The sequence below is a fragment of the Rissa tridactyla genome, chromosome 1 (genome assembly GCF_028500815.1).
Source record: "Rissa tridactyla isolate bRisTri1 chromosome 1, bRisTri1.patW.cur.20221130, whole genome shotgun sequence".
Taxonomy (NCBI): domain Eukaryota; kingdom Metazoa; phylum Chordata; class Aves; order Charadriiformes; family Laridae; genus Rissa; species Rissa tridactyla.
The window spans coordinates 12,001,281-12,026,947 of NC_071466.1; the positions used below are offsets into that span (position 1 = coordinate 12,001,281).

Sequence of the window (25,667 nt, forward strand, 5' to 3'; positions counted from 1 at the left end):
ACAGGGCATCTCAATCCAAGGTGTTTCCTACTAACAGGGGAAGTTGTTGAAGAAGAAAAGTATTCTTCCTAGGATAATTTTGCAAACAGAGTCCTGATGCACTGTAGGATGCATTGATGCATCCTGGGATTCATCCTGAACAGCTCTAGGCATCATCCCCCCCAGCGAAAGGACCTTGCACTTAAAATCATGCAAGAAGTCTGTGATACAGTCAGGCACTGAGCTCTGCCTTCACCTGTAACCGGTGACCTGACCTCAAACCAAGCTCTCTAATTGCAGTGCGAGTTCTGCTATGTCTGCAAATTGGTTCAGGCACGTGTTTTCCCAGTTAATACAGACATAAGAAATGAGGAGGCTGTAACATCAGTACATTGCTCTGCGGACACAGCTTCCAGATTCTTTATTAGCAGAATGGACCGGTGAACGGGTGGCGTCAGTCCTGCGGTACCTCGGCACCAGAGCAGCTCGGACGCACCATCCCAGGAGGGCAGTTTCAAATGCCCATCCCAGACATGAGGTGAGATGCTGAAACCAAGAGATGCAGCAAAGGATGAACAACTCCTGGGGCTTGCTGAGCTTCGCCGTATCTTTCCTTCTTTCTCCCTCAGCTCTGTCCCTCCCCAGCCCACACGGCTCCTCCTGGCTCACCGCTGTGGGCAGCAGCATCTCCCGAGCTGGCGGTGTCCCTGCCGGAGAACATCGTCCCGTCCAGGCAAGTGATTCCTTCAAAGTGCTTTCCAGCAAAGTGCTTTTCGCTTCATCTCTGGCATTAGTGCCACAGGGCACTTATCAGCTGACAGAAGGAAAGAGCATGAGATTAAACTCCATGTGAGGAGACTTCCAGGGGCTTTTTAGTTTTAAGTTTAGTCAGCCACAAAGACGTTTTAAGGAAACCTGCTCTGTCGGGCAGGCCCAGAGGCTGTTTACAACAGTCGGGCAGTGGTCCATAACGCCGTCAGAGGCAGGAGCTCACAGTCAAGCAGATGCAGCCCCGAAGGTGCCTGCAAGGACGGCAGGGTGATCTCGGCCAGGGCACCACGAGCACTGGCCGTAAGCAGCCCTGTACGCCGCGAGACAGCAGAGACACTTGGCAAAACACAAAGGCACGACAGCCCAGACAGCCCCATCCCTGCTCTCCGCCTGGGGCTTCTCCAGGGCATCCATCCGCCTCGTCCGTTTTTATAAGGAAGAGTTCATTTTAAATGCATTTTAAAATCACCTGCGTTATGGCCTGGGGGGCGGAGGCCTGGCTGGCAACGTCTGGATGCTCAGAGCTCCCAGCGCAGGGGTTGTCTGTTGATGGTGGCACAGGGCGGGAGGGGAAATGTTCATCACAACGTGCCACGTAGAGGCAATTTCTGCATCTTTTTCCCAGTTCACGGAGTCAAAGGGAGATTTCCTTTCCCCTAGTGCGCCTACGGCAACACCTTGCAGCACGCTTATCCCCAGCAGGAAAACTAGGGCCCCTTTTGCTGTCTGCCTGGGATGGGTTTCACTATGCTCAGGTTTCTTCCCTCGAGCATCCTTCCAGACGGCTGTTCCATTTGTGTGGGTGGAAGATCCCCTAGGTCATCCCACACTGGGCCATGCCCATTTCCATGGACAGGAGCCTTCCCTTTTTATAGACAAACCATCCCGATGACAGTGCAAAGCAGCTGCAGTGACGGCCTTTCTGAAACAAGCAGAATTAATTGGTCACTCTGATTGCAGGAGGCAGTGTCCCGCGCCAAGCTTTACCAGAGCCCTTATCAGCAGGAGTGGCAGCTGTGCCCAGCCTCTGCCGCCCTGGATCCCGGCCAGCCTCTTCTCTCTCCTCCAACACACGCAATTTCTTGTGTCTTAAGCCACCAGGTCTCGAGGGTGTCTTTGCTCCCACTTTATTTGCCGTGATCTTCCTTTCCCAGCTGGACAGCCCTGTGCGGGCTCATCCCACCGCTCTGTGCCAGCATTTCGTGGTCTCCCAGCTGAGGGCAGGAGCTCTCTCCGTCCCCCTTGGAGTGGAAGCAGCAGACAGCAAAACGGGAATGAGCCTCTGCCAGCCATGCCTTGGTCAGCCCACGGAAGGCTGGAACCACTTGGAAGGGACTCTGGGCTCCAAAAGGCTGTTTGCACCATGCAGAGATCCTGGGGCTCACTGAGACGGCCTAACAGAGGGTAAGGCAGAGGTTGGGTCCTGAACACGAGCCAACTGCTGTTAAGACAACTGCTAAGGATGGCTCAGTGTCCCCTGGGCACCTGGTGGCTCCCAGCCCTGCTCGAGCATCCCAGCGTCGCTCTGCACCAACTCTGCAGAATCGCCCCCAGGGCTGTTTTATCTCATGGTAAAACACCAGCACTGCTTTTGCCCCCTGCCACTGTGCTGGTGGGGCTGGGCCCTCCTCCCCAAAGGTGCTGGTGGGGCTGGGCTCCCCTCCCCAAAGAGGACAGTCTACACAGCCTGATGGCCTGGAAATGCACACTTGGTTACTGCTTTCCCCAACTGCAGGAGTCCTTTTCTGTTCGGTGGCAACTTCTGATCTAGTTGAAGATGTCCCTGCTTACTGCAGGGGGGCTTGGACTAGATGACTTTTCAAGGTCCCTTCCAACCCAACACATTCTATGATTCTATAATTCTATGATTCCAAGGTGTAGAACTGCACTTTCGTGCTAACAAGACTTTGAGAACAGTCTTAACCTCCTGAAATTATGCTGAAATGCCCATTTGCTCGCTGAAAGGAGAATGACATGCTGCAGGAAACCTGGACTGGTTTCTGAGGTTTTTTTTTCGTTTCATTTTCTTTTCCCCCAGCCCTGGATGCTCTTGGCACTCCTTTGCGTCTGAGACAGGCTGTCTGTGTAGGACAGAGGGGTCATAAGTGCAAATCCCTGCTTTATCAGAAGGAAGGTGGAAAATTTATTCCTAAGTCATGCAAAACAAGGATTTCATCATTCTGTGACACCAACATGTCTGTCCTTGTTGCTTTTTAAGTTATTCCTGGAAAAGCGTTGCTGAAACTGATGTGTTTAGGCAGAATCCTTCCACTCCAGTGAAAAAACGTGCTTCCATTAAGCCAATCTGAGTTAAAAAAAAAAAACCTCTGATCAGTCCTGTTTTAAACAGCTGCCCTCACCCCTTTCTCTTGGGATCATACACATGTTCTTTTCAATATCGTATTCTGATCAAAATGCACAAGAGTAACAGTAAGAGCAGTTTCATCACCGATTCAGAAAGGCTTTTTATCAGCTTGTTAAAAATAAGTCAGTACTACAATACGGAGGGCCAAATTTCTGCCTAATCTAAGGTGGCTTTGGTGAATCTCTACAAATTTATAACCCTGCATGCATGACCGGTGGAGAGGTTCGGGGCCAGACGGGCCCTTGCTTGCCCTGCAGCTTGCCCTTCTGCACTGAAAAGGTCAGAAATCCTCCCCCAGTGATTTCAGCAAGCTCAGAGGTGCTCAGAGGTGGGCTGGGACGTGCCCATCATTGGTTTAGAGGCCAATATTTCCAGATGTCCCACTGGAGCTCCATATGTGAGGGACACCTCAGCATCACTTTGTGGGTGGAGGTCCAGGACCAGCCCCACCGGGCAGGCAGGAAAGGGCAGCAGCGAGCAGGTTGATGTCTTTCGGAGACAGCCCGAATAGCCAGGAAAAGTCACCTCCCCTTTGGCCATCCTTTCTGGAGCGTGATGCTCCCAGCATCCCAGAGCCCACCTTCCCCCTTTCATGCCCCCCTGCTCCCTCCCTCCCACCCCACAGGCAGCCGCAGAGACACAGGAGCATGCTAAGAAGTCCAGAAAATATGGGGTTTTTTATTGACTGTTACAGACACATCTGCCTCCAGAGGGTTTAATGGTACTTGTAGGCCAGAGCGTGGGCCACCACACCGACCAGCTTCTGCCAAGTGGCCTGGCAGGCAGGGGTGAAGTCCTTGGTGAAGTGCGCGGCCAGGACGATGATGAGGATGTCTCCCAGGAGCTGGAGAGGAGAAGGAAACAAATCAGGTCAGCTCGGTGCTGAGCACCCCTTCTCCCTGCGCAGGACCCAGGGACCAGGGACTGGTGGGTCCTGGAGGCTGCAACCCAGGGAATCTCTTTTAGCTGAATTCTCTGTGCGGGAAAATAGTCCTGTGCTGACCATATGTACCAGAATCCACCTGGTCTGGCTCTGCTTCTTCTTGCACCTGCGTTTTCCAACCTCTAGACTTTTTTTCCAGACATTTTCTGTCTTTTCTTTTTTTTTTTTTCTGCTGTGAAACCCCATGCCTGCTGGAGCAGAGGGTCAGCGTGAGGTTTATCTGCAACATCCCTAAAGTCAGGCTTACACAGAGACTGAAACAGAGGCCATCAGCCGCATCCAGCCCTCTCAGTCCCTTCCACCCTGAAGTGCTCCCTCTCTTCACCCACGGTGAATTCTCACCCCCTGGCACCCTGTTCTCTTTTGCTTCATTCCCCTCCCTCGTCTGCTGCTCCTGTCCCCACACTGAGACCTGTCCTCTCTGTCTCCAATCCCAGTCTGCATCTCTTCCCATCAGTGGCCAGCCCCTGACCATCCCACGCTTGCTTTTCTCTCTCCTCCCATGTCTGCCAGCCTTGGAAAAAGGGCAGACAAAGTCTGGGGTCCAGGAGGCGCAGGGAGAGGCTGCCCATGGCACAAACACAGCGAGACTTCCCTCCATGCTCTCCACCCTCAGCTCCACTTGGCCTCCGGGCATCCTTCTCCCATTTTTCTCAAGCCATACCTGCACAAGCCTCCAGGCTTTCAGTTCGTCTCCCTGTATTTTTCCCCCAACCCCTCACAGCCTGGGGCCTGGCGGTTCCTAGAATCAAGTGCCCAGCCTTCCCCTCTCCCCCAGTTCCCATCCAACCCAGCCCCTTTCCATTTGATAACCAAAATACACATTATTTATGCGTCTTTGAAACTCTCCAGGCACTGGGCTACCCTGCAGGATGGAGGGAGAGAGGGTCAAGCCCCAAGCACAGCTCACCCTGAAGTTCTCAGGGTCCACGTGCAGCTTCTCGCAGTGCAGCTCGGACAGCTTGGCGTAGGTCGCCTTGAGGTTTTCCAGGTTCTTCACAGCTTCCCCAAAGGAGGTGAGCACTTTCTTGCCGTGGGCACGGACCTTGGGGTTGCCGATGATGGCGGTGGGGCTAGAGAGGTTCCCAAAATTATCAAAGAACCTCTGCGTCCAGGGGTAGACGATCAGCAGCCTGGGGAGAGATGGAGGGGTGCAAGCAGACACAAAGACATGTTAAGGCTCCCAAATGCAATTGCCATGGTTTCTGTATCCAGGGTGCAGCTGAGCAGATGCCCAGGAGCTGGACCTACCTGGCCAGGGCCTCGGCACCGCATTCCTCCACATTGACCTTGCTCCAGAGGCTGGTGATGAGCTGCTTCTCTTCGGCTGACCAGTGCACCATGGTGGCGGGTGGCTTTGCTGCGAGCTGTAGGAGGACACAGACCCCGTAGTGGAGCTGCAGACCCCACGGGGGGTTTTATCCCCTGCCAGCAGCTCCTCCCCGTCCTGCGCTGGGGAGTCATTGGCTGGGGACAGGGTGGGGGTCCCCACCGGCAGTGGGTCGGTCTGTCCATGGAGTGGTCAGTCTGCACTGAGGTGTGGTCTTCAAGGAAAAAGCCCTGTGACTTGCTTAACAGGCAGGCTCAGGACACAATACCTCTTATCTCCCCCTCCTTCCCCCTTGACTGCCTGCTCACCACAGCCATGCACATGCCACCCCCTGCCCCACAGCAGGCACTGACCCATGTGCAAGGCGCTTTACAACAGCTTCATCCCGGCAACACCCAACCTTTGAGTCCTCTGCAGGACCTACAGCCTCTCTAAACTTGAGGCATATTTCTCTGATGGGATAGATGACCTCATTTATGAACTTGGGCACTCCTGCACGGGAGCACACTCTTGGGGATGCCAAGTGCTGTTGCCCATGGCCACAGCTCTGTAGCTTCGGACACAGACCCACAGAGAAGCCCCTGTCCGTTTTCCTAAGCGGGCAGCTTTCATCAGGCAAAAGTGTGGAAAACATCAGCCCGTCAGTCCAGCTCCTCCAGACCTGAACCATGTGCTGGAGATTCACGTGCTTGGTGTTAATGAATGGGAGATCACCTCCCTGCGCTCCAGGTTTCCAGGAATGTCTGTGTGGGATGCTGGTGCCGTGGCAGGCTGCGACTGGGGCCAGGCTCCTCAGCTCTTTCACTGTGTGTACAGTATTAGCAAGGCATTGTTAATTCCTGTTTGGAAGTTAAATGCCTTGCACAAGGGTAGCAGGACCCCACCGTGTTACAACCAGACCAGCAACATCCATTCCCACCAGTTCAGGGTCTGACCAAAGGCTTTTATTTGGGTGTCACTTTCCCGTTGAACTACTGGGGCGTTTTCCTGTTTTTCAGCCTTGAGGTGAAGCTCTGCTCCCACGGCCAGAAAGGCAAAGCCAGGATGCTTGAGGCGTAGGGCATCTGGACAAGACCGTGGACTTTGGGTCTGTCTGTAGGCAGCCGAGGAGGTTTCATCCAGACCTCTGACCCGTTCCAGTTACAGATCGATACCGCCCCATTGATCCCATCGGAGCCACGCCGAGCAGTGTCACAAGCCCATCACTATGATCCAGCTGGGGTGGTTCATGTCTGTAGTCACATTTCAGCTCCTTGACACAGGGTCCTAGGAGGCATTATTCATTTTCTAAAATTTCTGAATCCCAGGCAAGGCCCACAGGCCCCTTTCAGCAGTAAGCGAGGCACCGGAGAGGTCTGATAACACAGCGTGGAGCGGAGGCTGCTCGGTGCAGATAAAGGTATCATGCAGGTGGCCAGTGCTGGCTTTAGTTCCTCACCTAAAGAGCAGACACACGGCCTCGGTCCTTGAGGAGATCTGAAGATGTCAGGAGTTGTCAATTTTCAATGAGACAGGACTCAAAGGGTGAAATCAAACGTGTGCAAGCCTAAATTCACAGGCAGATATCCGCGTGATGTGAGCCAGCCAGCCCATAGAGCTGGGCACAGAGCTGGCCAAAACAGCTGTACGCTCAGCTGGGGGATGGCAATGAGTGACCGAGCATGGCCTTCTCATTTATTACTTCTCTCGTCCTGTGGTCCGCGTTTTCTGGCAGACCCACATTGAAAATAAAATCCAGGCTACATCTGGGTCTATTATTAGCAATGCATTTGCCTCATCTGCGATAGGAGTCTCTTTGCCAGCTCTGCAGAGCTGAACTTTAAAAGAGAAAAGATAATGACGCTTTTCTTCTTCATTTGAACCAGCAGCACGAAAAAGCGCAGGGATGGGCAGCAGAGAGCAGGAGGGGTGTGAAGCTGGGACAAGCAGGACAACATCAAACACAGAGGCTTGGAGGAGAGTATTAACTGCAGTATTAATATTTAAAAAAAACAAACAACTGTGGTTAATAAAATGCTTTTTTTCTGGACTCTGCAGAAAAGCAGGCAGAGACATGACTCGCAGTGAGAAACCTCAGGTCCTGGTCCCATGCTTTGGCCCGCTCAGGGTCTGTTTTCGCTGGTGCAGTTGCGGGAGCAGGATCACTTCTTCACGGGATGGTTAATGATGGATGGTCACAACTTGGTGAGGGAAAGGGGAAGGGGGAAGGCAGGGGAAAGAGAGTAGAAAGAGAGGCTGAAGTCGTTCCAGCTCGCTTGGTGCTACTTTTCTGTATTGATTCCTTTTAATGGTTTCTTTTATACACACAGTAATTCTTTAAACTCCTTAAATCCCGTAGGATGGGCACTCGTAGAGACGGAATAAAAGCAGGTGAATCAGCCAGCTAATCGGATTAGGGTCATATCGGAGACTCGTATGCCTCTGGATGTGGAGTCCGTAACAGGAACAACCTCTTACAGCCGCTCTGGGCTGTAAATTCATATATGAGCTTCAGCCTGCTCCTACCCCACTGGTCCTTTTGGCTGCATCCAATCTAGCACCAGTGCCTTCATTTAATTTGAGGGCCAGAGATAACTTCCCACCCCCACACTGCCAGTGTAGGCACCAGAAATGGTGCTTGGGGCAAAAGGGGACTTTGGGCTACTGTCCGGGTGAACCCCAAATTCAGGAGCAGAGCAAAGCCTTACCAAATGCTCACAGACCACAAGGAAACCAGCGGAGACGCTGCTCTAAACCCGTTCAGGATGTGGTCAACGACAGATTCGGGGAAATGCAGAGCAGCAGCAGGCTGGTGTGAATCACCGTAATTTATACAGCTTTCCCTGGCTGGGACTGTTTGGTGACTAGCTGAACACAAAAGCCAAGGAGAATTGCTGAAAATGGATTTTTTTTTTCCTTAGGAGGGAAAGGGAGAATAGGAAAGAGCACAAAGAGAAGAGGTATGGGTGCACCACGGTGGAGATTCGGAGCAGATTGGAGTTTTACAGCGAGCGGGCAGAAAGCTTGATGTTATTACGGCGAGGAGAGTTATCTAATTTAGCTGTGGCTCATCGCCACAGGCATTCCGCTTTCAACACGAAGACATTTCAAATTGTTTCTGTGCCGTAACGATAAACTAAGGGGAAATATAACTGCAGGTTAAATGAATGGCTCTCTGCCCCTAACGTGGATCTCTAATTTCAGGATCCAGGTTTAACCCATTGCACTCTTTAGTCCTTACTCCAAGAGATGTGGAGCACCCCTTGCTCCAGCTGCTCTGGCCTGAGTTTCATGCCACATAGCGACTTACATATCATGCAAGCATGGGCCTCGGTGTTTTAGTTGCCTTAGAGTCTTTTACTGATTTGCTTTGGTTTTGTAGGAAATCGCCTGGGTCTGGAATTTGGGTCTCAGCGACACTGCCTGAAAGTTGGGGGCAGGTTGCAACAGAAACGCATAGAGGAGCTCCAGGACACGGCAGGAGACGTGACTTGGCCCCATTCATACACCCCTGTCCCTATATTCCTGTAAAGGGATCCACCAGGACACACTCAGCCCTAAAGCCAGTCCAGTGTCACAGGCTATGCGGGGTTCAGAGCTGAGTGAGGTGAAGGGATGACGGCACATGGTCAGGCATAAGAGACGGGATCGTAGAATTACTTCAGTTGGAAGAGACCTTAAAGATCAACAAGTCCAACAGTCAACCTAACGCTGCCGAAACCACCACTAACCCATGTCCCTATTATTCAGGGGAAAAGCTAAAGATTTAATTAAACAGCTTCTGAGTTATCCCTCAACGCAAGAACTCAGGGAAAAGCAATCCAGAAATAGGCAAAAGCAGCTTTTTTATTCATGACAAGCTGTCTCCAAGACAGTCTCGTTTAAGGCAGTGTTTTTTCTGCCTATAATTGAGGTGATGGTTTGCTCTCCCCCCTCATCCTCATCGGGGTTTTCATCTGCTCAGCACAAGAATCACAGAATCATGGAATGGTCGAGGCTGGAAGGGACCTTTCAGATCATCGAGTCCAACCATCAACCCAACACTGCCAAGTCCACCGCTAACCCATGTCCCTCAGCACCACGTCTGCCCGGCTTGTAAATCCCTCCCGGGATGGCGACTCCACCACTGCCCTGGGCAGCCTGGTCCAATGCTTGACAACCCTTTCAGGGAAGACATTTTTCCTAATATCCATCTTAAACCTCCCCTGCCAGTTTCCCCTTGTTCTAAGAAGAAGGGAATAGGCTCCTGGCAGGAAGGTCCAGCCTGTGGTTTCCCACCTCTGCCCTGGCCTCCAAAACAAGCCCACGCGAGCTGAGGGCTGGAGGAGACACCAAGTGGGACAGTGGGACACCCCTGGAGGGGTTCAAGGCCAGGTTGGCCGGGGCTTGGAGCAAGCTGGGCTGGTGGGAGGTGTCCCTGCCCAGGGCAGGGGGGTTGGAACAAGATGATCTTTAATGTCCCTTCTAACACAAACCATTTTCTGATTCTATGACAGCTCGAGCGGGGGACGTGGTGCAGCACTTCCCGGGGTGCAGAGGGGAAGGGCAACGGGGCAGGAGGGTGAGGGAGCCAGCTGGGGGTTTCCAGCTGAGACCAGATGTGTGATACTTTGCTGCTGGACCCTTGCGGCACCGCTTCTCCCTGAGCAGGGCTCTGCTTTGCTTTGCCGTGCTGGGGCGGGTGCAGCATCCCCGGCTGCAGCCACGTACCGCGACAGCCAGCTATCAGCCCCACAGAGGCTGGCCAGGACCCCCTCCCCATGCCCACCTCCCCCCCTATCGCCCACGGGCAGCCCATCGCCGCCCTGCGAGCCGCCCGCCAGATAGCTCCTCGCCACCCTCACTGCGACCGGAGATAAAAGCCAGCGCCCGGCCGCCCTCAAGATGTGACAGCGTGTTTTCTGACCCTGCGTTTAGCAGAAATGGGCTGAATTATTAGTGGGGCTGGGGTCTGCCTCTGCTGCCCACCGGCACATGGAGAGCCGTACAGGCATACATCCATGCACACATCAGCTGCCGGCGTTTGCCAGTCACATCAGTGTGCAGCCTTGGTATCTATAGGGTAAAATGAGTTTTTCTATCATTTTTTTCTCTTATGGCAGGTGAGAGGTGTTAGAGGACAGGATTTCAGGATCCCCCCCATCACTGCCTACTGCCCAAAGGCAGCATTCGCACCAGGGCGAAGTGTGTACCACCGCAGGAGGATGGGAGCTGACACTTGGTCACCAAGCCCTCCCCTCTGCTCCTCCAGCGACGTGGGCATCCCGAAATGTGTGTTCCCCAGGGCCCCTGGGCACTGCCAGAGCTGGAGATGAGCAGAGGAGAGAGAAAGGGATGGGGGCTGGACTAGATGACCTTTAAAGGTCCCTTCCGACCCAACATATTCTATGATTCTATGAAAATCAGACCCACAGAAAAGATCCCTCCTGGGGTCTCCTACGCAAGCAGATGAAATAAGTGTTTATAATACCACGGGATAACACAGTGCCATGAATTACAGTGCCCCGGTTAGGAAGTCTACACAGCCAAAAACCCTCAGGCATTGCCACAGTCCTGCGAGTGACACTGTGTCCCTCTGCACGCTCAAGCCCCGCAGTGCAGCCCCACTCCTGTCTCCGGCTGAACTGTGGCTCATCCAAAAGTCCTGGTCCTCCTCGGTTTGCAGCATCCCTGCGGTTCTGCAGGCACAAAGAGCGCCTGGAGCTGGGGGCCGAACCGGTGCCCTCGCCCTCCGGTGTCACAGCTCTCTGGCAGGTCAGCGGGGAATTCCCCTGGACTCCACTCATTTTTTTGCAAACGCAGCTCTGCTGATGCACAGCCCAAACTCCTCTCAGTCGGCGACTCAGGAGAGCAGAAAGTGGCCAGAGAGACCCATTGCCCAGGGCTGGCCCCTGGGTGCGTCACAGGCCCAGGAAAGGACGAGCCGCAGAGCCAAGAGGTGCTGGCATGGGGGGTCAGGATTAGCCCGTGGAGCAGAGAGGGTCAGGGCTCACCCGCTGGGGGATGGGTTGGAGGGGAAAATCCCTGCAGGAGCGAGCCCAGCCGCGCCAGGCCGGTTGGACACCATCCTCAGGACCTTAGAGAAGAGGCGTGAAACCTCTGCCTCGGAAAGTCCCGGCGCTTTCATGGTGCTCTCAGGGCACACACGTGGCTCCAAATCTGAAGAGCGAGCACCACGGCTGCGAGTGGTGCCCGACGCTGCCTGCCTCCGCCGCTTCCCCCAGCCCCTGCCCCCGCTCCTGCCTTGGGGAGCGTTCCCACAGCTGGAAGGTGAGGTTGCTCCCCTCCCTGCCCCACGTCTGCCCTCACCTGCGGTCACTGAGGGAGCCCAGGGCTCCTGGGACAAACCGAGCCCAGCCTTGCTGCAGGGAGAGCGGAGGAGCCCCCGGCTCCGGGAGGATACTTGGTTGTACCCGTGCTGGGCAGAGGAACAGCGTGGAGAGCAGGAAACCCCTCCACGCATTTAAACCCCGGAGACTCCAGAGTAAGGACAAACGGCCTCGCTTTCCCCCTAACAAAGCTCCAGTATCCTTTTTCCCTAAGGAACAGCTGCAGGTCTAGCTGGCTCTGCCTGTCATTGCTCTGCAGAAGGCTCCCTTAACCACAGACCCCCCCAAAAAAGCCCCCAGCACTGGGTGGGAACCACCAGAGCTGTGTCCCAGACCTTACAGTCCCGGGGCTCTTGCTAACGAAAGATGTCCCTGTGGCCTCGTTTGCCCAAACCACGACACCCCGCGAGCAGGGAAAGCTCCTGTGGAGCCAAGAAGTTTATTGCTGAGCTCAGGCAAGGACTTGCCTCCTCCTGTTTGTGGCACCAGCTGGGTCAGGAACACATTTTCTGAGTGGGTCACGTTCCCCTGATGCCTTTCAAGGGGTTAATGCTGGCAGCGGACGAAGCCAGTCCTGTTCCTGTGCCGGGACTTGGTTTTAGGAAGGCAGAAAGAGAGACCCGACTCCATCCTGGCACCCGCTACTTATTCAAGCTGCAAAAACGGCTCTGGAAATGGGATGGCAGCCGGGACGAGCCCTTTGCAGCCGCCGTTTGAGGGCTGCCTGCCGCCGTGTGCCCCTCAGCGATGCACCAAAGCCCTGCCTGTGGGGCAGCCCCCCGGCAGAGCCTCTCCCCAGCTGTGCCCCGCTCCCCCCCCCAGAGACCCTGGTGTTCCACAGCTCATCCCACCACCTCTGTGCTCCCAGGCCTTGTGGGGGAACCAGGGGCTGGCCTGAAGGCAGTTCCTAATGTTGCTGAGGTCCCCACCGCATGGAGCCACCATCCCAGCAGCGTGCACCAGGCACGGGCCGTGTCTCCCAGGGAGTCCCAAATAACGGCATCTCTGTGGGGCTGAGCTGAGATCAGGGTCAGGGAATGACCCCCAGCCCCCCAGCCCAGGGGGACACTTTATTTTGGGGTACCCAGGCAGAAAGGCAGCGCTGGCACCAGCATCCCCTGCCCAGCACTCAAGCAGGGTGTTTTAGCTCTTTCTGCCATATTGCCATGGGGGGCTCCCCCGCCATACATTGAGTGTGATGAGTTTGCATCGGGCATCGGCGGAGGGGCCGGGGCGGGGGGGAGGTGAGGGTGCTGAGTCACGTCAGCCTCCCCCAGCCCGGCTGCGGCCGGGCGATAACTCGGCACAAACAGCAGCCCGGCTGCAGGGAGATAAGGCAGCCCTTGGCCAAGGAGCTGCGATCCCCTTTTGTGCTGTGTCAGACTTCTGACGCGGCAGAAAATTTTTCTGCTGAGGCAGCGTGGCAACCAGCTGAAAAATATTTAGCTTCTTTAAAATATTTATTTATTTCATTGTCCTTCGCAGAACCAGGAGGGAGAGGGCCGCCCTGGATTACCCAGGCAAGCAGGGGCTGCTCACCCTTGCAGCGGGGTGATTTTCATGATTGTCCCCCCCAGCTCTGCCCACGGCAGGCTCACATTCCCAAAGGGACGGTGGGACGTGTCCTGACAACCAGCCCCTCTTCTCCATCCCTCCCCTGTTGCTCCATTGCCTGTCTGTGTGTTGGCAAGCGGGGGTGAAAAGCGCCGGCTGCTTTTGAAACCTTTCCCATTTCCACAGGAAAGGGAAGCCCAGCACCTTGCTCCCCCTGCCAGAGAAAGGCTCTCGGGGGCCGGGGCGCAGAGGGCTCCCTCGCTCCCCCTGCGCTGGCTGGGAGTTTTCCTGGCAAGGGAAACTGAGGCACGGAGCAGGGCGGCTGCTCTCCCAAAGTGCCATGAAATGCTCATGGCGGGGCAGGATCCCCCTCAGGAAAGGGGGACGTTTGCTGCCCGTGCCCTCCTCCTACCCCAGGGATAAAACAAGGTGTAATCTCCCTTAGCCGGGCCGTCGTTAGCGTCAGTGCCAGGCCGGTTTGGTGTTTGACTCCATGCAGGTGGGCACCGAGCCCACGGGGCAAGCTCTTGTGTGCGGGGGAGAGCTGGGCGCTTTACACTGGGATTGAGGAGCTTTTTGGGTAAATGCGGTTTAGGGCCATCCGTAGCTGCCCTGGGAATCGCCTTTTTCTTCATGTTTGAGATGTGGCACTCCCTGGGGAACCCCGGTGCCGGTTCATTCGGAAGAGGAGCAACGTCCATTCGGGTTGATGCGAATGGAAGCAAACCCTGTTTTTCCAGGAAGGGAAACTAGAGGCACGGATTTAAGGAAGGGAGGGGGAAGGAAAAGAAATGCTGGCCAAGACGCCCCGCATGAGTGGCTGGAGCAGACCTGACTTTTTCCCCCCCAGGAACCCCCACCTCCCCATGGCACCATGCTAGTTGTGCGTGTGGCTTTGCCCAGGGACGGCGGCACGGCACAGCACTGGACCCACCACCCCAGACCCCCTGTGGGTCAACAGGTGGGTGCGATGTCAGATGTGGCAAAACCACTGCCGGGGGATGGGGGGGTTCCTGCTCCCTCTGCTGTCAGTGAAACCTCACAGCATGTTGAGGCCAGAGCAGGGCACGGTGGGGCAAGAGGGGAAACTGAGGCACGGCCCTGGACACCCGTTGTGCTGCCAGCACAGGGCAGGGGGATGCCCAGGGGTACGTGGGCTTCCTCCGGACCCCAGTCCCACCAGTGACTGGGGTTCCCAGAGGAGGTGCTGGGATTTGGATGCCCCAAGCCCTTCCCCAGTTTGGGCGCTGATTAGAATCATAGAATCATAGAATTGTAGAATCGTAGAATCATAGAATCACAGAACGGTTTGGGTGGGAAGGGACCCTAAAGGCCACCCAGTGCCACCCCCTGCCCTGGGCAGGGACACCTCCCACCAGCCCAACTTGCTCCAAGCCCCGGCCAACCTGGCCTTGAACCCCTCCAGGGATGGGGCAGCCACAGCTTCTCTGGGCAACCTGGGCCAGGGGCTCACCGCCCTCACAGCCAAGAATTTCTGCCCGAGATCTCAGCCCAATCTCCCCTCTTGCAGCGGAAAACCCTTCCCCCTCGTCCCATGGCTCCCCTCCCTCATCCAGAGTCCCTCCCCAGCTTTCCTGGAGCCCCTTGAGGGACTGGAAGGGGCTCCAAGGTCTCCGCGGAGCCTTCTCTTCTCCAGGCTGAACCCCCCCAACTCTCTCAGCCCGTCCTCCCAGCAGAGGGGCTCCAGCCCTCCCAGCATCTCCGGGGCCTCCTCTGGCCCCGCTCCGGCAGCACAGTAACCTGCTGCAGAAGCCGGGAGTGCCGCAGCGAGTCCGCGGTGGGGCTGCATGGGCTGTGCCTCTCTCGGTCAGGGCAGAGGGAAAGGGCTTTGCTGTCCCCTGGGGCGCGTGAAGAGCCCGTGCTCATGCGTGAGCTGGTGGGGAGCAAAATTCCCCCTTGACGGTCCGTGCAGGCTGTGGTTTTTGTGTGTAGCTGTGTGGGATTTACACCCAACTATCCAGGATGGGGATACGGTCTGCTTATCTCAGTTCGCTCCGAAAATAAGGCAGCCCCTCCTGGGCTGCCACCCCGGGCTGTGATCAGTCTCCTGGTCTCGCAGAGCTCAATCCCGCTGCTCAGCGGCAGCGATATGTGCTCAGCGGTTTGTGATGGCTGCGGTAACAAACCTCCACCAAAATGACTGCACAAACGCAAACGTTTTAGATCTTTAAGTTAACATTTCCCTAATGCAATTTCTCCTTGCCATAAAAATGCATTCACCGTATCCCGGTGCACCATATTTCTTCATTAGCGTTTTACCAGTGGGGTGAGACAGGCCCCAAAGAATACGGTAATAAATATAACTTAAGATACTGAAATCTGACCATCTTCATCCACTCTGAGGCTCTTGAGCTATAATGTTCAGCATTAAATATTCCATTTCTCCCCCTCCCCAACAATGGCTATTAAAGCATTTTGTTCTCATCATTTCCTCTAGTCAGATGAAATCCTCCCGGGGCATTTATTTTATTATTATGTCATTTTCAAAATGCTTCATCCATCAGTGCCCCAAATGCTGCAGTAAAATCCATCCCAGGATTTAGGAAGACCCCCCATGAACATTCTGCCTCTCACAAGAACCTTCCTGAGGGCTGAGAGGGGTTTTAAATCATACCTAGATGTGCTCCTGACCTTCTGGATTGAAGTGTAATTGCAACGCTGCAGGAGTGTCTGCCGTCACACCATAAAGGCACAGCAAGAGGTCTGTGCAGGGAAGACCTCAAAGAGCTGATGGAGATGGAGGTCGATGTCCCGGAGCGTCTCTTCTGGTCCAGCCGAACTCAGCGTGTCACCCAGGCACGTGCTCCAGCCCTGGCCTCCTGAGGACCATCTCACAGGGCTCCCTCAAATCCCTTTTCTCTCTCACCACTCCAGTGGCTGCGCTCTGGGGCTCATGATGCTCCGCACCCCAAAGCACCCCAATGGGAGGACTAAAAGATGAGTGAGTTACGGCAGGAGCTTGGAATGACCCAGGGCAGCTGATGGGGGCTGGGATGCTCAGGGAGGCATTTTGGGGCCAGCCAGAGGGGAAGCTGCTGAACCCAGGGTCATCCGGCTTCCCCTGCCAGAGCCGTGCTGGGCTCCAGGCTGCTCCTTACAGGGCAAGCCAAACACCCATCCCCACACCTCCTTGGTCTTCACCCCATACCCAGTGAGGCTTATGGTCTGGGTGGTCCATGGACAGGGCAGCAGACAGTGGTCCTGAAACAGTGGGTGAAGAAGAAGAAAGCTGGAAGGTGGAAGAAGGCAAAGATGCAGATTTGGGACCATGCACCTGTGGGACCATTCAGATGTGGGCCCCACAGGGATCAAGGAGCTTGAGACGGTGTTCCTGGAGGGCAAACAGCACATCTTGGAGACCCAGGACTTATGACCTGACGTTGAAGACAGCGTGCACCACTGGTCAAGAAGGCATCTGTCACACCATGGACACTGCTATGGGCTGTGTCAGCACAAGCACCTTTGAATAGCTCTAAGATGGGCGGCAGGGATCCGGTGTACACTGTCTCTTCCAATACATGAATTAGGAGCTCTCAAAGAAACGTGTTTGAGAGAGACAAAGAAGACAAGCATGTAGTGGCTCTAGATCTTCTTGTCATTGTGTGTCGCAGTTCAAATTCAAATTCAAATGAACCTTTAGTGGAAGGAAAAAGTCCTTTCTGGGCTATTACGTATATATGAACTGGTTCTGGCTCAGGAATCCCCTGGAATACAAATTGCTGGAGGCTGGGAAAGTGCTTGAGGCATTACTAAGCACACTTGTTCTGTTCTTACATTCTTCTCTTGGCATCTGCCTAAGGCCGCTTTTGGCGATGGGATGCAAGGCCCCATAGCTCTGGTCCGCTCCAGAGACCATGGACCTCTTCCAGGGTTTCCTTCCACATCCACAGAACTGAAGTGGAGCTGGCAACAACCTTTAAGACTCATCTGTCCACCACCCTGCCACAGAGCAGGAGCTCCTCTACCCAAACCGCGCCTGGCCTGAGTCTCTGGGGAGGGAGAGGAGGGGAGGAGGACGGCATCTCTGGAAGGGGTCGTCAGGGTGCATCCCCTGCCACCATCAGCAGGGATTGAGGGCACAGCGCAGAGCTGCATCATGTGCCAGGGTGGACCTGGCGCTGTGGGGGTTAATGCATCTGCTCTGAGAGCTGAGAAACCAAGAGCCCTCCTGCTCCCAGGCCAGCCCTCTCCCACGGTGGAGGATCTTCCATAAATCCTCCGCTGCGGTGGCCCTGAGTGAGGGTCAGGAGCTCAGGAGCAGGCTGCTTCCTTGCAGCGGAGCTGGTGGGAAGCTCGGGGCGGTCGTGAGCGAGGCAGGTGAGTGGGCTCTTTGCTCTGTGCCGCTGTGGGGGGGTGGCTCAGCTGGGTCCCCACTCCCCCCAGACGCGGACAGGGTCCGTGATGCTCCCACCTGCAAACACCCCTGCGAACACCCTCCTACGGACCAGCTCCTTTCAGCTCCCCGAGGATGGTGTCGCTCCAAGGAGCTGTGCTCTGCCCCCTTTCCAGAGGGCTGGCACGGAGATGGGACACCTCTCGGAGAACCCAGACTCTCCTGTTTCCCTGCCTCCAAAGGGGAATGGGTAGCCCTGCATCCATTCAGAGAAAAACTTTATGCCAGAGCAGGGTGCAGCCCCTTTTCTACTCACAGCTTCGTGAGGACACGCGGTCTCAGTGAAATCCTGGGGTGCGTCCGTGGAATTTGTCATTTTGGGGAGTACGTAAAAGAAAAGCAACCAAAAGGGTTCACCCTCCTTTTGTGCTCCTCCTGCCAGGCTGTGACATGTGAGAGCTTAGTATGGCCCTGATCCCAAATTCGGGGCGGGGGGGGTCGTGTCTTGCATTCTGCCAGCCCAGCCCCAGCTCACGCTCTGCCTGCTGGAGATCATAGAATCACAGAATGGTTTAGGTGGGAAGGGACCTTCAAGATCATCTCATTCCACCCCCCTGCCCTGGGCAGGGACACCTCCCACCAGCCCAGCTTGCTCCAAGCCCCGGCCAACCTGGCCTTGAACCCCTCCAGGGATGGGGCAGCCACAGCTTCTCTGGGCAACATAATGCTCCCTGGCTCCAGGGCACGCCGCGGTGGCGGGGGCTGAGTCGTGGCAGAAAACGTGGCTGAGACAAGGAGGTTCCCCAGTTCTCCATGCACGCAACTGACGCAGCACCCATCTAGCACGGTGCACTGAAATATGCTGAGGGTGCACTTGTTCTGCTCGCTACAGCCCCCCAACCCGAGGGAGCACGGGAACCCCTGTGGCAGATGGTCCTTCAAAGCCAGACGTGAGGACCGGAGTTAGGTCCTCCGTGCGGAGGAGCCTGGGGAGAGGACTCTAGAGATTACAGTCCTTGAGTCCCGTCCCCACCCTTCCCTGCAGCATGAGGCAGCGTGAGTTCACAGAAAGAAAACTTTCCGTCAAAGCAGTTCCATCTCTCCTCCCTGTGTTTCTAGTGGGAGGATGGCCAGAGACATCCTGCTTTCATACGATGTCCTTGTCATTTCCAGCTCACATTTATCCGCGTACAATTTACACACGTTCCTTTGTGAACAATCACTATCCTTCAGCCTAAGTAGGTCTTTTTCCCTCCGTGTGTTTGTAGATGACCTGTGTTTTGTTGGTCTAAAAGGACCAGGCTCTACTGGTCTCCATTCCTCAGAAAGCTGCTACATTTCCACAGGCAGACCAGTATCTGATTCATTATCAGCTCCTCTTCTTTTACTGGAGATTCACAGCAAAAGTAAAAAATTCAAGATCACAGCTCACCGTGGCCCTCTCTAATTGCAATGTCACTTCTCTCTCTCTTGATTTGCACTTACACAAGCACTCATGGACATTTTTTTTTTTTTTTTTTTTTAATTGTTCATTCCCCCGCTATGCCAGGCAGCCAGAACCAGGACCTGCCCACACTGGGCACACAACACACACACGTGCTTCCTGCCTGCGCAGGGTTTCTGTGTCGGGGTGTGCGGCAGGTGGAGGTGAGTGGGCTCCGACTGTTTCTGTACGGCTCCTGGCAAGCTTTGCTGCAGTAGGGCTTTGCTGGTCTCGCTGGTGTCTCTCACCCAAGTCCTCAGGCTGAAGGGCTCTTGGACTGTCCCCGTTTCTTACTGCCTGTGTGTGATTTGTGACCTTGCTGGCTTTCGTTCCATGACAGTTATTCAAGGATGAGATGGAGCATCCTTGTTTCATCCCGACCGAGACCAACAGCAGCCACACCAGGACCCTATCATTGTTTTTGGGTGGCTTTCCAGCATGGGGAACCACTCAGATGTGGTCTGCTGTTCCTCTCTGCTCCACGTACCTCCTGGCACTGCTGGGGAACCTGACTGTCCTTTCCATCATTAGGGCCGAGCAGAGCCTCCACACACCCATGTATCTACTCCTTGCTATGCTAGCTGTGGCCGACCTGGGCTTGTCCACATCCACGTTCCCGACCATGCTGGGGACGCTGTGGCTGGAGGCCAGAGAGATCAGCTTCAGCACTTGCCTTACCCAAATGTTCTTCATTCACTCCTTCACGGATATTGAATCTGCTGTCATTCTGGCAATGGCCTTCGATCGCTACGTGGCCATCTGCCACCCCCTGCGATATTCCTCCATCCTCACCAACTCAGTGACCACCAAGATATGTGTGGCAATCGTCGTGAGGACCACCCTTGTCCAGTTGCCACTCCCAATCCTGCTGACTCGGCTGTGTTTCACCAGGGTCAGCGAGCTCTCCCATCCCTACTGTTTGCATCCAGACATCATCAAACATGCAGGCTCGGATACGAGGATTAACAGTAGTTATGGGCTTTTTGTGCTACTCTCCACACTGGCTTTGGACTTGCTCTTCATCCTCTTGTCCTACCTACTCATCCTTAAGACCATCCTGAACTTTGCAACTTGGAGGGAGTGTCTCAAAGCCCTCAACACCTGCATCTCACATATCTGTGCTGTCCTCCTCTTCTTTATCCCCATGATCTGCCTGTCCATGATGCACCAGTTTGGCAAACACGTGTCCCCCCAGGCCTACGTTTTCACAGCCAGCCTCCATTTCCTTGCCCCACCCATCCTGAATCCCATCGTTTACAGCGTGAAAACCAAACCAATCCGGAGACGGATACTGAGGATGCTGTGCCAAAGAGGGGTCCGCAAATCCAGGGCTGCCATTTGCCACTAAAGCCAATACGATGGTCACTGCCAACTGTCTTACACAAGGTTCAACCCCCAAGAAGACCAGCCAGGAGAGGGGAACATGCCAAACTTCTGCCGATGTAGGGGTATGTGGCAAGTAAGGATATAAGGATATAAAAGGTATACAAAAGGTAAAGGATATGCAGGTACCTGCAATCTAAGAACCACCGTTTGTAAGAATATCTGATTGATGTCTCTTCAACATATAAACAGAGCCCAAAGACAGGAAACATAAGAAATGATGCTGAGACACACAAACCCAGGACCCCAGGAGATAACAGAGACAATATCACCGACCACATCCAAGGTCAGTGATCGAGGGGTGGACAGAGGATCCAGGAGGAAAGAGGTTCAAGCACAACTGCTGAGAAGGGAGAAAGAAAATTATCATGGGTTCCCTGGGAAAGTGCAGACTTAGTGCTGGGTATTCGGTGGGGCTTGTGTAAAATTTTATATGGGGTGATTCAAGGGGCTTGGGGAAACGTGCAAATGTATTATGGGATGTTTAGAAAAAGGACCAAAGGCAAAGGAAAGGAGGTATCCGGGTGTATCGGGAAGAAATGAGCATGGGAAAATGGAGGGGGGCTGGTAGAGGAGCTGATCAAGTCTAGACAAGTTGCTGGTCAATGCACCCTCCAGGTCAAGCACCTGATGACCACAACCTGCCCTGTCTGCTCATTAAACTCGCTGCTGGCTCTCTTCTGAGTGACCTTATTGTCTGCGTACGGGGGTGCACGTGTGGGATTTGGTGACAAAGGTTAAGCTGGACTAACTGATGAATGGGAGAAGACCAGAACCTGGAAAGACCCAAGGCTGGAGCTGCAGAGTGGACAAACAGGGCCCAGGGTCTGGGCATGGATCTGGACAGGCTTCTGGTCTGCTCCAGGGCTCAAGCAGGAGAGGGTCGTGTCCTGTCCTGACCATCCGTTGAGGAGGAATGGGGCTGGGTCGTGCTGGTCATGTCCACATGAGCACTGCTGGTGTCGGTGTGGGTGCCAGGGCAGGCACTGCTCTCTATGACGGTCCCTTTGGCCACCTGGGACCATTCTTGCCCCCAGGGAGACCAGGCTGGTCACTGGCCATTTGGACTTGGTCCATTATATGTGAGGTAGAGGATGAGGGTGGCTGGGAGCAGAGAGGGCCAGGCCTGGCAAGGTCGACCCTCCACAGATACAGCTGGACTGGTGTCCCAAACAGGGGGCTGATAATGGCAGCAGCCCCCCAGGTCTGCAAGGGGAATCCTTTATATAAAGCAAGGACTTTTGGACTCTCAGATATTAACCAAAAGTATTGTCTTCTCTTTAAAACACAGGTGCTTTCCTCCCCAGGTTTTTCTTTGTTTCACCTGGAGCATTTTGCCTGGGTTAGGCTACAACACTTGAAATTGCTGTCATTCCTGAATTAGCGTGCACTAATTAGTATGCTGGAGTTTCCATAAGGCTCTGCAGCACGCCTCCTCAGACAGGCTCATTTAGACTTAGAAGATTGATTTCTTCCCACTTGAGCTGATGGGGTAGTGCTGTTTCAAAAGGAGCTGCTCCCTTCCAGCTGACCCAGAGGTGCAGGCACCGTATGAACTGACTACCCGTGGAAGGACATTTTGAAACAGTTTAAATATTTAAGAACTGTTCTCGTGTTTTCTGCCAGTGTTTATTATGGACTGTGCACCCAGCGCTGTAACAAGGAAGATCAGCATGTCCTTGAGAGCACTGTTACTGGGAACTATACGTATTTTAAAAAGTGGTCTGGTGGATTCCCCCGGCCTTTCCAGGCTCAGACCCCTTGGCACACATGATATAACCCATGAAGACACGTTTATGCATCCTCCAATGTATAATGAAATTACAAGCCCCAGTTAAAGACCCTCTAGACCAGTAATTCTGCTTCCTCCAGTATCGAGGTTTTGGGTTGTTCTGGTGAGAGCTTCTGGTGAGAGCTTCTATCAGACACCCTTTGCCTAAGAGCTGCTTGGCAGAGCCTTGGTCACGGGCGAGACCCGTTGTCCTCAGCGGGACAGACCCTCTCCCTCGGGGAAGAGCTCTGCAGCACGTTGTGGATGGCAAAGGTTTCTACAAGCTCGAAAAGCAGCAAGAAAAATTCACAAGAGAGCAATCCTTTAATACCAAAATAGCCTCTCTGACTGAGGAGCCCTCGTGCTCTTCTGCGTGGAGGAGCACCACTGCATGTTTGCCTTGTACTTAAACTCTTCCCCAGGGATCTGCTGGTGGCCAGGCTGCTGGGTGACACAGCGCTTGGACTAGATCCTTGCAGCCCTCTCATAGAATCACAGAATCATGGAATGGTTTGGGCTGGAAGGGACCTTGAAGATCATCTCATTCTACCCCCCTGCCCTGGGCAGGGACACCTCCCACCAGCCCAGGTCGCTCCAAGCCCCGGCCAACCTGGCCTTGAACCCCTCCAGGGATGGGGCAGCCACAGCTTCTCTGGGCAACCTGGGCCAGGGGCTCACCGCCCTCACAGCCAAGAATTTCTGCCCGAGATCTCAGCCCAATCTCCCCTCTTGCAGTGGAAACCCCTTCCCCCTCGTCCCATGGCTCCCCTCCCTCATCCAGAGTCCCTCCCCAGCTTTCCTGGAGCCCCTTGAGGGACTGGAAGGGGCTCCAAGGTCTCCGCGGAGCCTTCTCTTCTCCAGGCTGAACCCCCCCAACTCTCTCAGCCCGTCCTCCCAGCAGAGGGGCTCCAGCCCTCCCAGCAATTCCCTGGCCCCAATGTGGGTGCCAGGCTCCGGAGCAAGTCCTTCCATGGCAACTTGGGAGCCCGGGGACACCACCACAGCCGGGGCCGGTCCCGTCTCTCCAGCCGAGAGCGTTGGGGGCAGCAGCGGGGAGGCGTGAAGCCATGAACCCTGCAAAGTCCCGCTCCCCTTCCCCGGGGGTTGCCGGGCTCAGGGTACCCCGGCGGGGGGGTGCGGGCGGGCGGAGCGCGGCTCGCTGCTTCCCTCTGCTGGGGGATGCGGGATGCGGGATGCGGGATGCTCCGGTCCCGGCCGCCCCCGCTGGCCTCAGCCCAGGATGGGGAGCTCCTCATGGCAACAAGGAGGGCGACACATCTCCGCTTTGGAGACCACAAGTGAGAAAGCAAATCCATGGGGTCACACGGGTTGCCTCATGCCAGACTCACCCCATAAGTTCTTTGTCCTGTGTCAGGACCTTCAGGGAAATGGTGTTTCTCCTTTTCTTCTTCCTTTTCTCATTTTCCTCTTTTTTTTTCTGAAGCAGGGAGACAGTCCAGAAGTGATGTCTCCATGAGAGGGTCCTCACCTGAGCAGCTTACTGAAAGCATTTTGCAGAGGAAGCCCAACGAAGCCTGTCAGAGAAAGGATGCATGTGCACGGAGACCTGCGCACCACGCACACCCCAAATACAGCCACCGCATTCAAAAGGTGGCTGTGCTTTGATTTGGAGACTTTTAGGTCGAAAACCCAATTGCTGAGGAGCTTAAAACCCCATGCCTGCTTTTCAGACCTGAGCCATAGCTTGCCACCAGTGTGGGACAGGAGGGAGGAACCCCGGAAAGCTGCCGGGCGATGCCAAAACCTGCCGTCCTTGGGGCTGCTCTGGGTCCTGCTCCCTGGGAATGAGGTGAGAAGGAGAAATGAGCTGAGCTCGGTCCCCCACCCCGAGACCCTGCAAGAGCTACGGGCCACTGACTCACCCGCTGGGAAGGATACCCAAATTAGGTCTGGGACATAAATAAATAATATATGAATAAATAATTCCAGTTTTATCAATATAAAATTGATTTTCAGGCATTAGAAAGCGTTAGTCTGCCTATGCCACAGATCTCTCAAGTGGATCGTTAAGGCTTGAGGACTTTATTTAATTAAACCCATGAATTATTACACGAGAGTCAATCTGAGCCAGAGGTTATGTGCTACAATATCTGCGCTGGGGCTGGGCAGCCGTAAGGTACGCACGTGCCAACAGCTGGTGACAGTGAGTTTTTGCAAATATCCCAGTGCTGGGGGCTTGAAAATCCAATATTGAAATGTTGATTCCCAAGAGGCCAGGTCACAATTTTCCTGAGAGAGCAAAGAAAAAAGAAAGGAAGGAAGAAGAAAAGAAAAGGAAAACATCTGGCTAATGTTAATCTGTCTGGTTTTATTTCAGCCAATAAATCTAGATTTAGTGCTTAATTTAAGGTACCCAAGTTTGACTTTTTTCATACATTTATTAGTTTCCATTCCTCCACAACCTCTTTCTGCTCACCCACCCATTCCCACTCGTGGTTAATATTGAATCTTCTTTTTGTGCCCCCCAAAGAGAGTCCTCCCGGAGTACAAGCCAGCGCTGAGCACTCAGAGCAGGAATGGCAATGAGAGCCTGCTGCAGAGAGCAGACACGTTGGTTGCATTAATCACCCTGGTGCTTGGAGCGGCAGCGCTTGAACACCCACGGAGGCAGCAGAGCAGGGCTGGGGGCGGTGATGGCAGCAGATCCTGTGCCATCTCCGCAGGGCTGGCTGGAGGAGGTCAGCATCACTCCCCCGTGTGTCCTCCGCCATCCCACCTCATCCCCGCCCCGCTGGGAAGGGGATGGTTGCAGCGCTCCGAAGGCTTTGTGTGCTCCAGGCCATAATCTGCAGCGGAAGGTCATCTCTCGCCAGGCAGCTCCCATTGAAGGAGTTCCACACAAAATCCCATTAACTCTCTATTCTTTTCATCACGTTTGTCCAAAGCAGCACAGATCAGAGCTCTGCCGCTCCCAGCTGCCTGTGAGCCCCATGGGGACTCAGGGGAAGCATATAAGTATCGCCACCTCCCTGCCCTCCCTGCCGGTGTCCCCTCAGGTCCAGGGGCAGGTATCCTCCTTCCTGGCGGACATGGGAGCTGGTGAGTTGTTTGCGTTAGCTGTTATTTGACAGGTTTCTGTGGCCGAGGTGCCTGATTTGCACTAGAAGGTAAAATTCTGCAGCTGGGAGGACCCTCCCCCTCCCCCCCCTCCCGCCACCAGACTACTCCAAGCTGCAGCTTTAGGCTCTGAGATGAGAAACACCGTTTTCCAGGCAGGGTTTGACATGTAAATGCTGCTGCTTTGGCTCCAGGGTCCGTCTCCGGCCCGAAGGGTGTGCTACCTGCAGGACATACCTGCAGGAGAGTTTCCCAGGCTCCACCTTAATCAGCAATTCAGGAGATCCCAGCCTGGCTCTAAAAAGCTGACAGCCTGTGCCTGATGACCTCACGCTGCCTTTCATGTAT

The 25,667-nt window shown here is 54.7% G+C and overlaps 2 protein-coding genes and 1 pseudogene across 6 annotated transcripts; 1 reads left to right on the plus strand and 2 right to left on the minus strand.

The window, feature by feature from the left end:
• The window catches only part of LOC128902432 (olfactory receptor 51E2-like), a 107,676-nt pseudogene that overhangs the window by 68,604 nt on the left and 13,405 nt on the right, over window positions 1-25,667 (minus strand).
• On the plus strand, window positions 1,290-25,502 carry LOC128913275 (olfactory receptor 51L1-like). 2 transcript variants are annotated; one of them, XM_054210487.1, is made up of 4 exons: window positions 18,043-20,535; window positions 20,663-20,756; window positions 23,686-24,051; window positions 24,733-25,502. In XM_054210487.1, exon 1 carries the CDS (start codon window positions 19,443-19,445, stop codon window positions 20,433-20,435), a length of 993 nt encoding a protein of 330 aa, XP_054066462.1. In that variant the 5' UTR covers window positions 18,043-19,442; the 3' UTR covers window positions 20,436-20,535; window positions 20,663-20,756; window positions 23,686-24,051; window positions 24,733-25,502. The 2 variants fall into 2 exon arrangements, with proteins under 2 accessions (XP_054066473.1, XP_054066462.1); XM_054210498.1 differs by lacking the exons at window positions 18,043-20,535; window positions 20,663-20,756; window positions 23,686-24,051; window positions 24,733-25,502 and adding exons at window positions 1,290-2,154; window positions 10,470-14,554.
• On the minus strand, window positions 3,774-18,028 carry LOC128913329 (hemoglobin subunit rho). 4 transcript variants are annotated; one of them, XM_054210654.1, is made up of 4 exons: window positions 17,921-18,028; window positions 5,310-5,425; window positions 4,969-5,191; window positions 3,774-3,959 (listed from the first exon to the last, which is right to left on the minus strand). In XM_054210654.1, the coding sequence occupies exons 1-4, from the start codon at window positions 17,978-17,980 to the stop codon at window positions 3,831-3,833; spliced, it is 528 nt and encodes a 175-aa protein (XP_054066629.1). In that variant the 5' UTR covers window positions 17,981-18,028; the 3' UTR covers window positions 3,774-3,830. The 4 variants fall into 4 exon arrangements, with proteins under 4 accessions (XP_054066629.1, XP_054066649.1, XP_054066656.1 ...); XM_054210674.1 differs by lacking the exon at window positions 17,921-18,028 and adding an exon at window positions 8,076-8,352; XM_054210681.1 differs by lacking the exon at window positions 17,921-18,028 and adding an exon at window positions 7,453-7,470 and having other exon boundaries at window positions 5,310-5,427.

Excerpts from the sequence above, each read along its gene's own strand:
- LOC128913275 (XM_054210487.1), top strand. The coding sequence starts at position 19,443 with ATGGAGCATCCTTGTTTCATCCCGACCGAGACCAACAGCAGCCACACC.
- LOC128913329 (XM_054210654.1), bottom strand. The coding sequence starts at position 17,980 with ATGACAAATTCCACGGACGCACCCCAGGATTTCACTGAGACCGCGTGT. Across the intron at positions 5,426-17,920 it reads CCGCGTGTCCTCACGAAGCT|CTCGCAGCAAAGCCACCCGC; the intron begins GTGAGTAGAAAA and ends GTCCTCCTACAG. Across the intron at positions 5,192-5,309 it reads GGTGCCGAGGCCCTGGCCAG|GCTGCTGATCGTCTACCCCT; the intron begins GTAGGTCCAGCT and ends ATCTCTCCCCAG.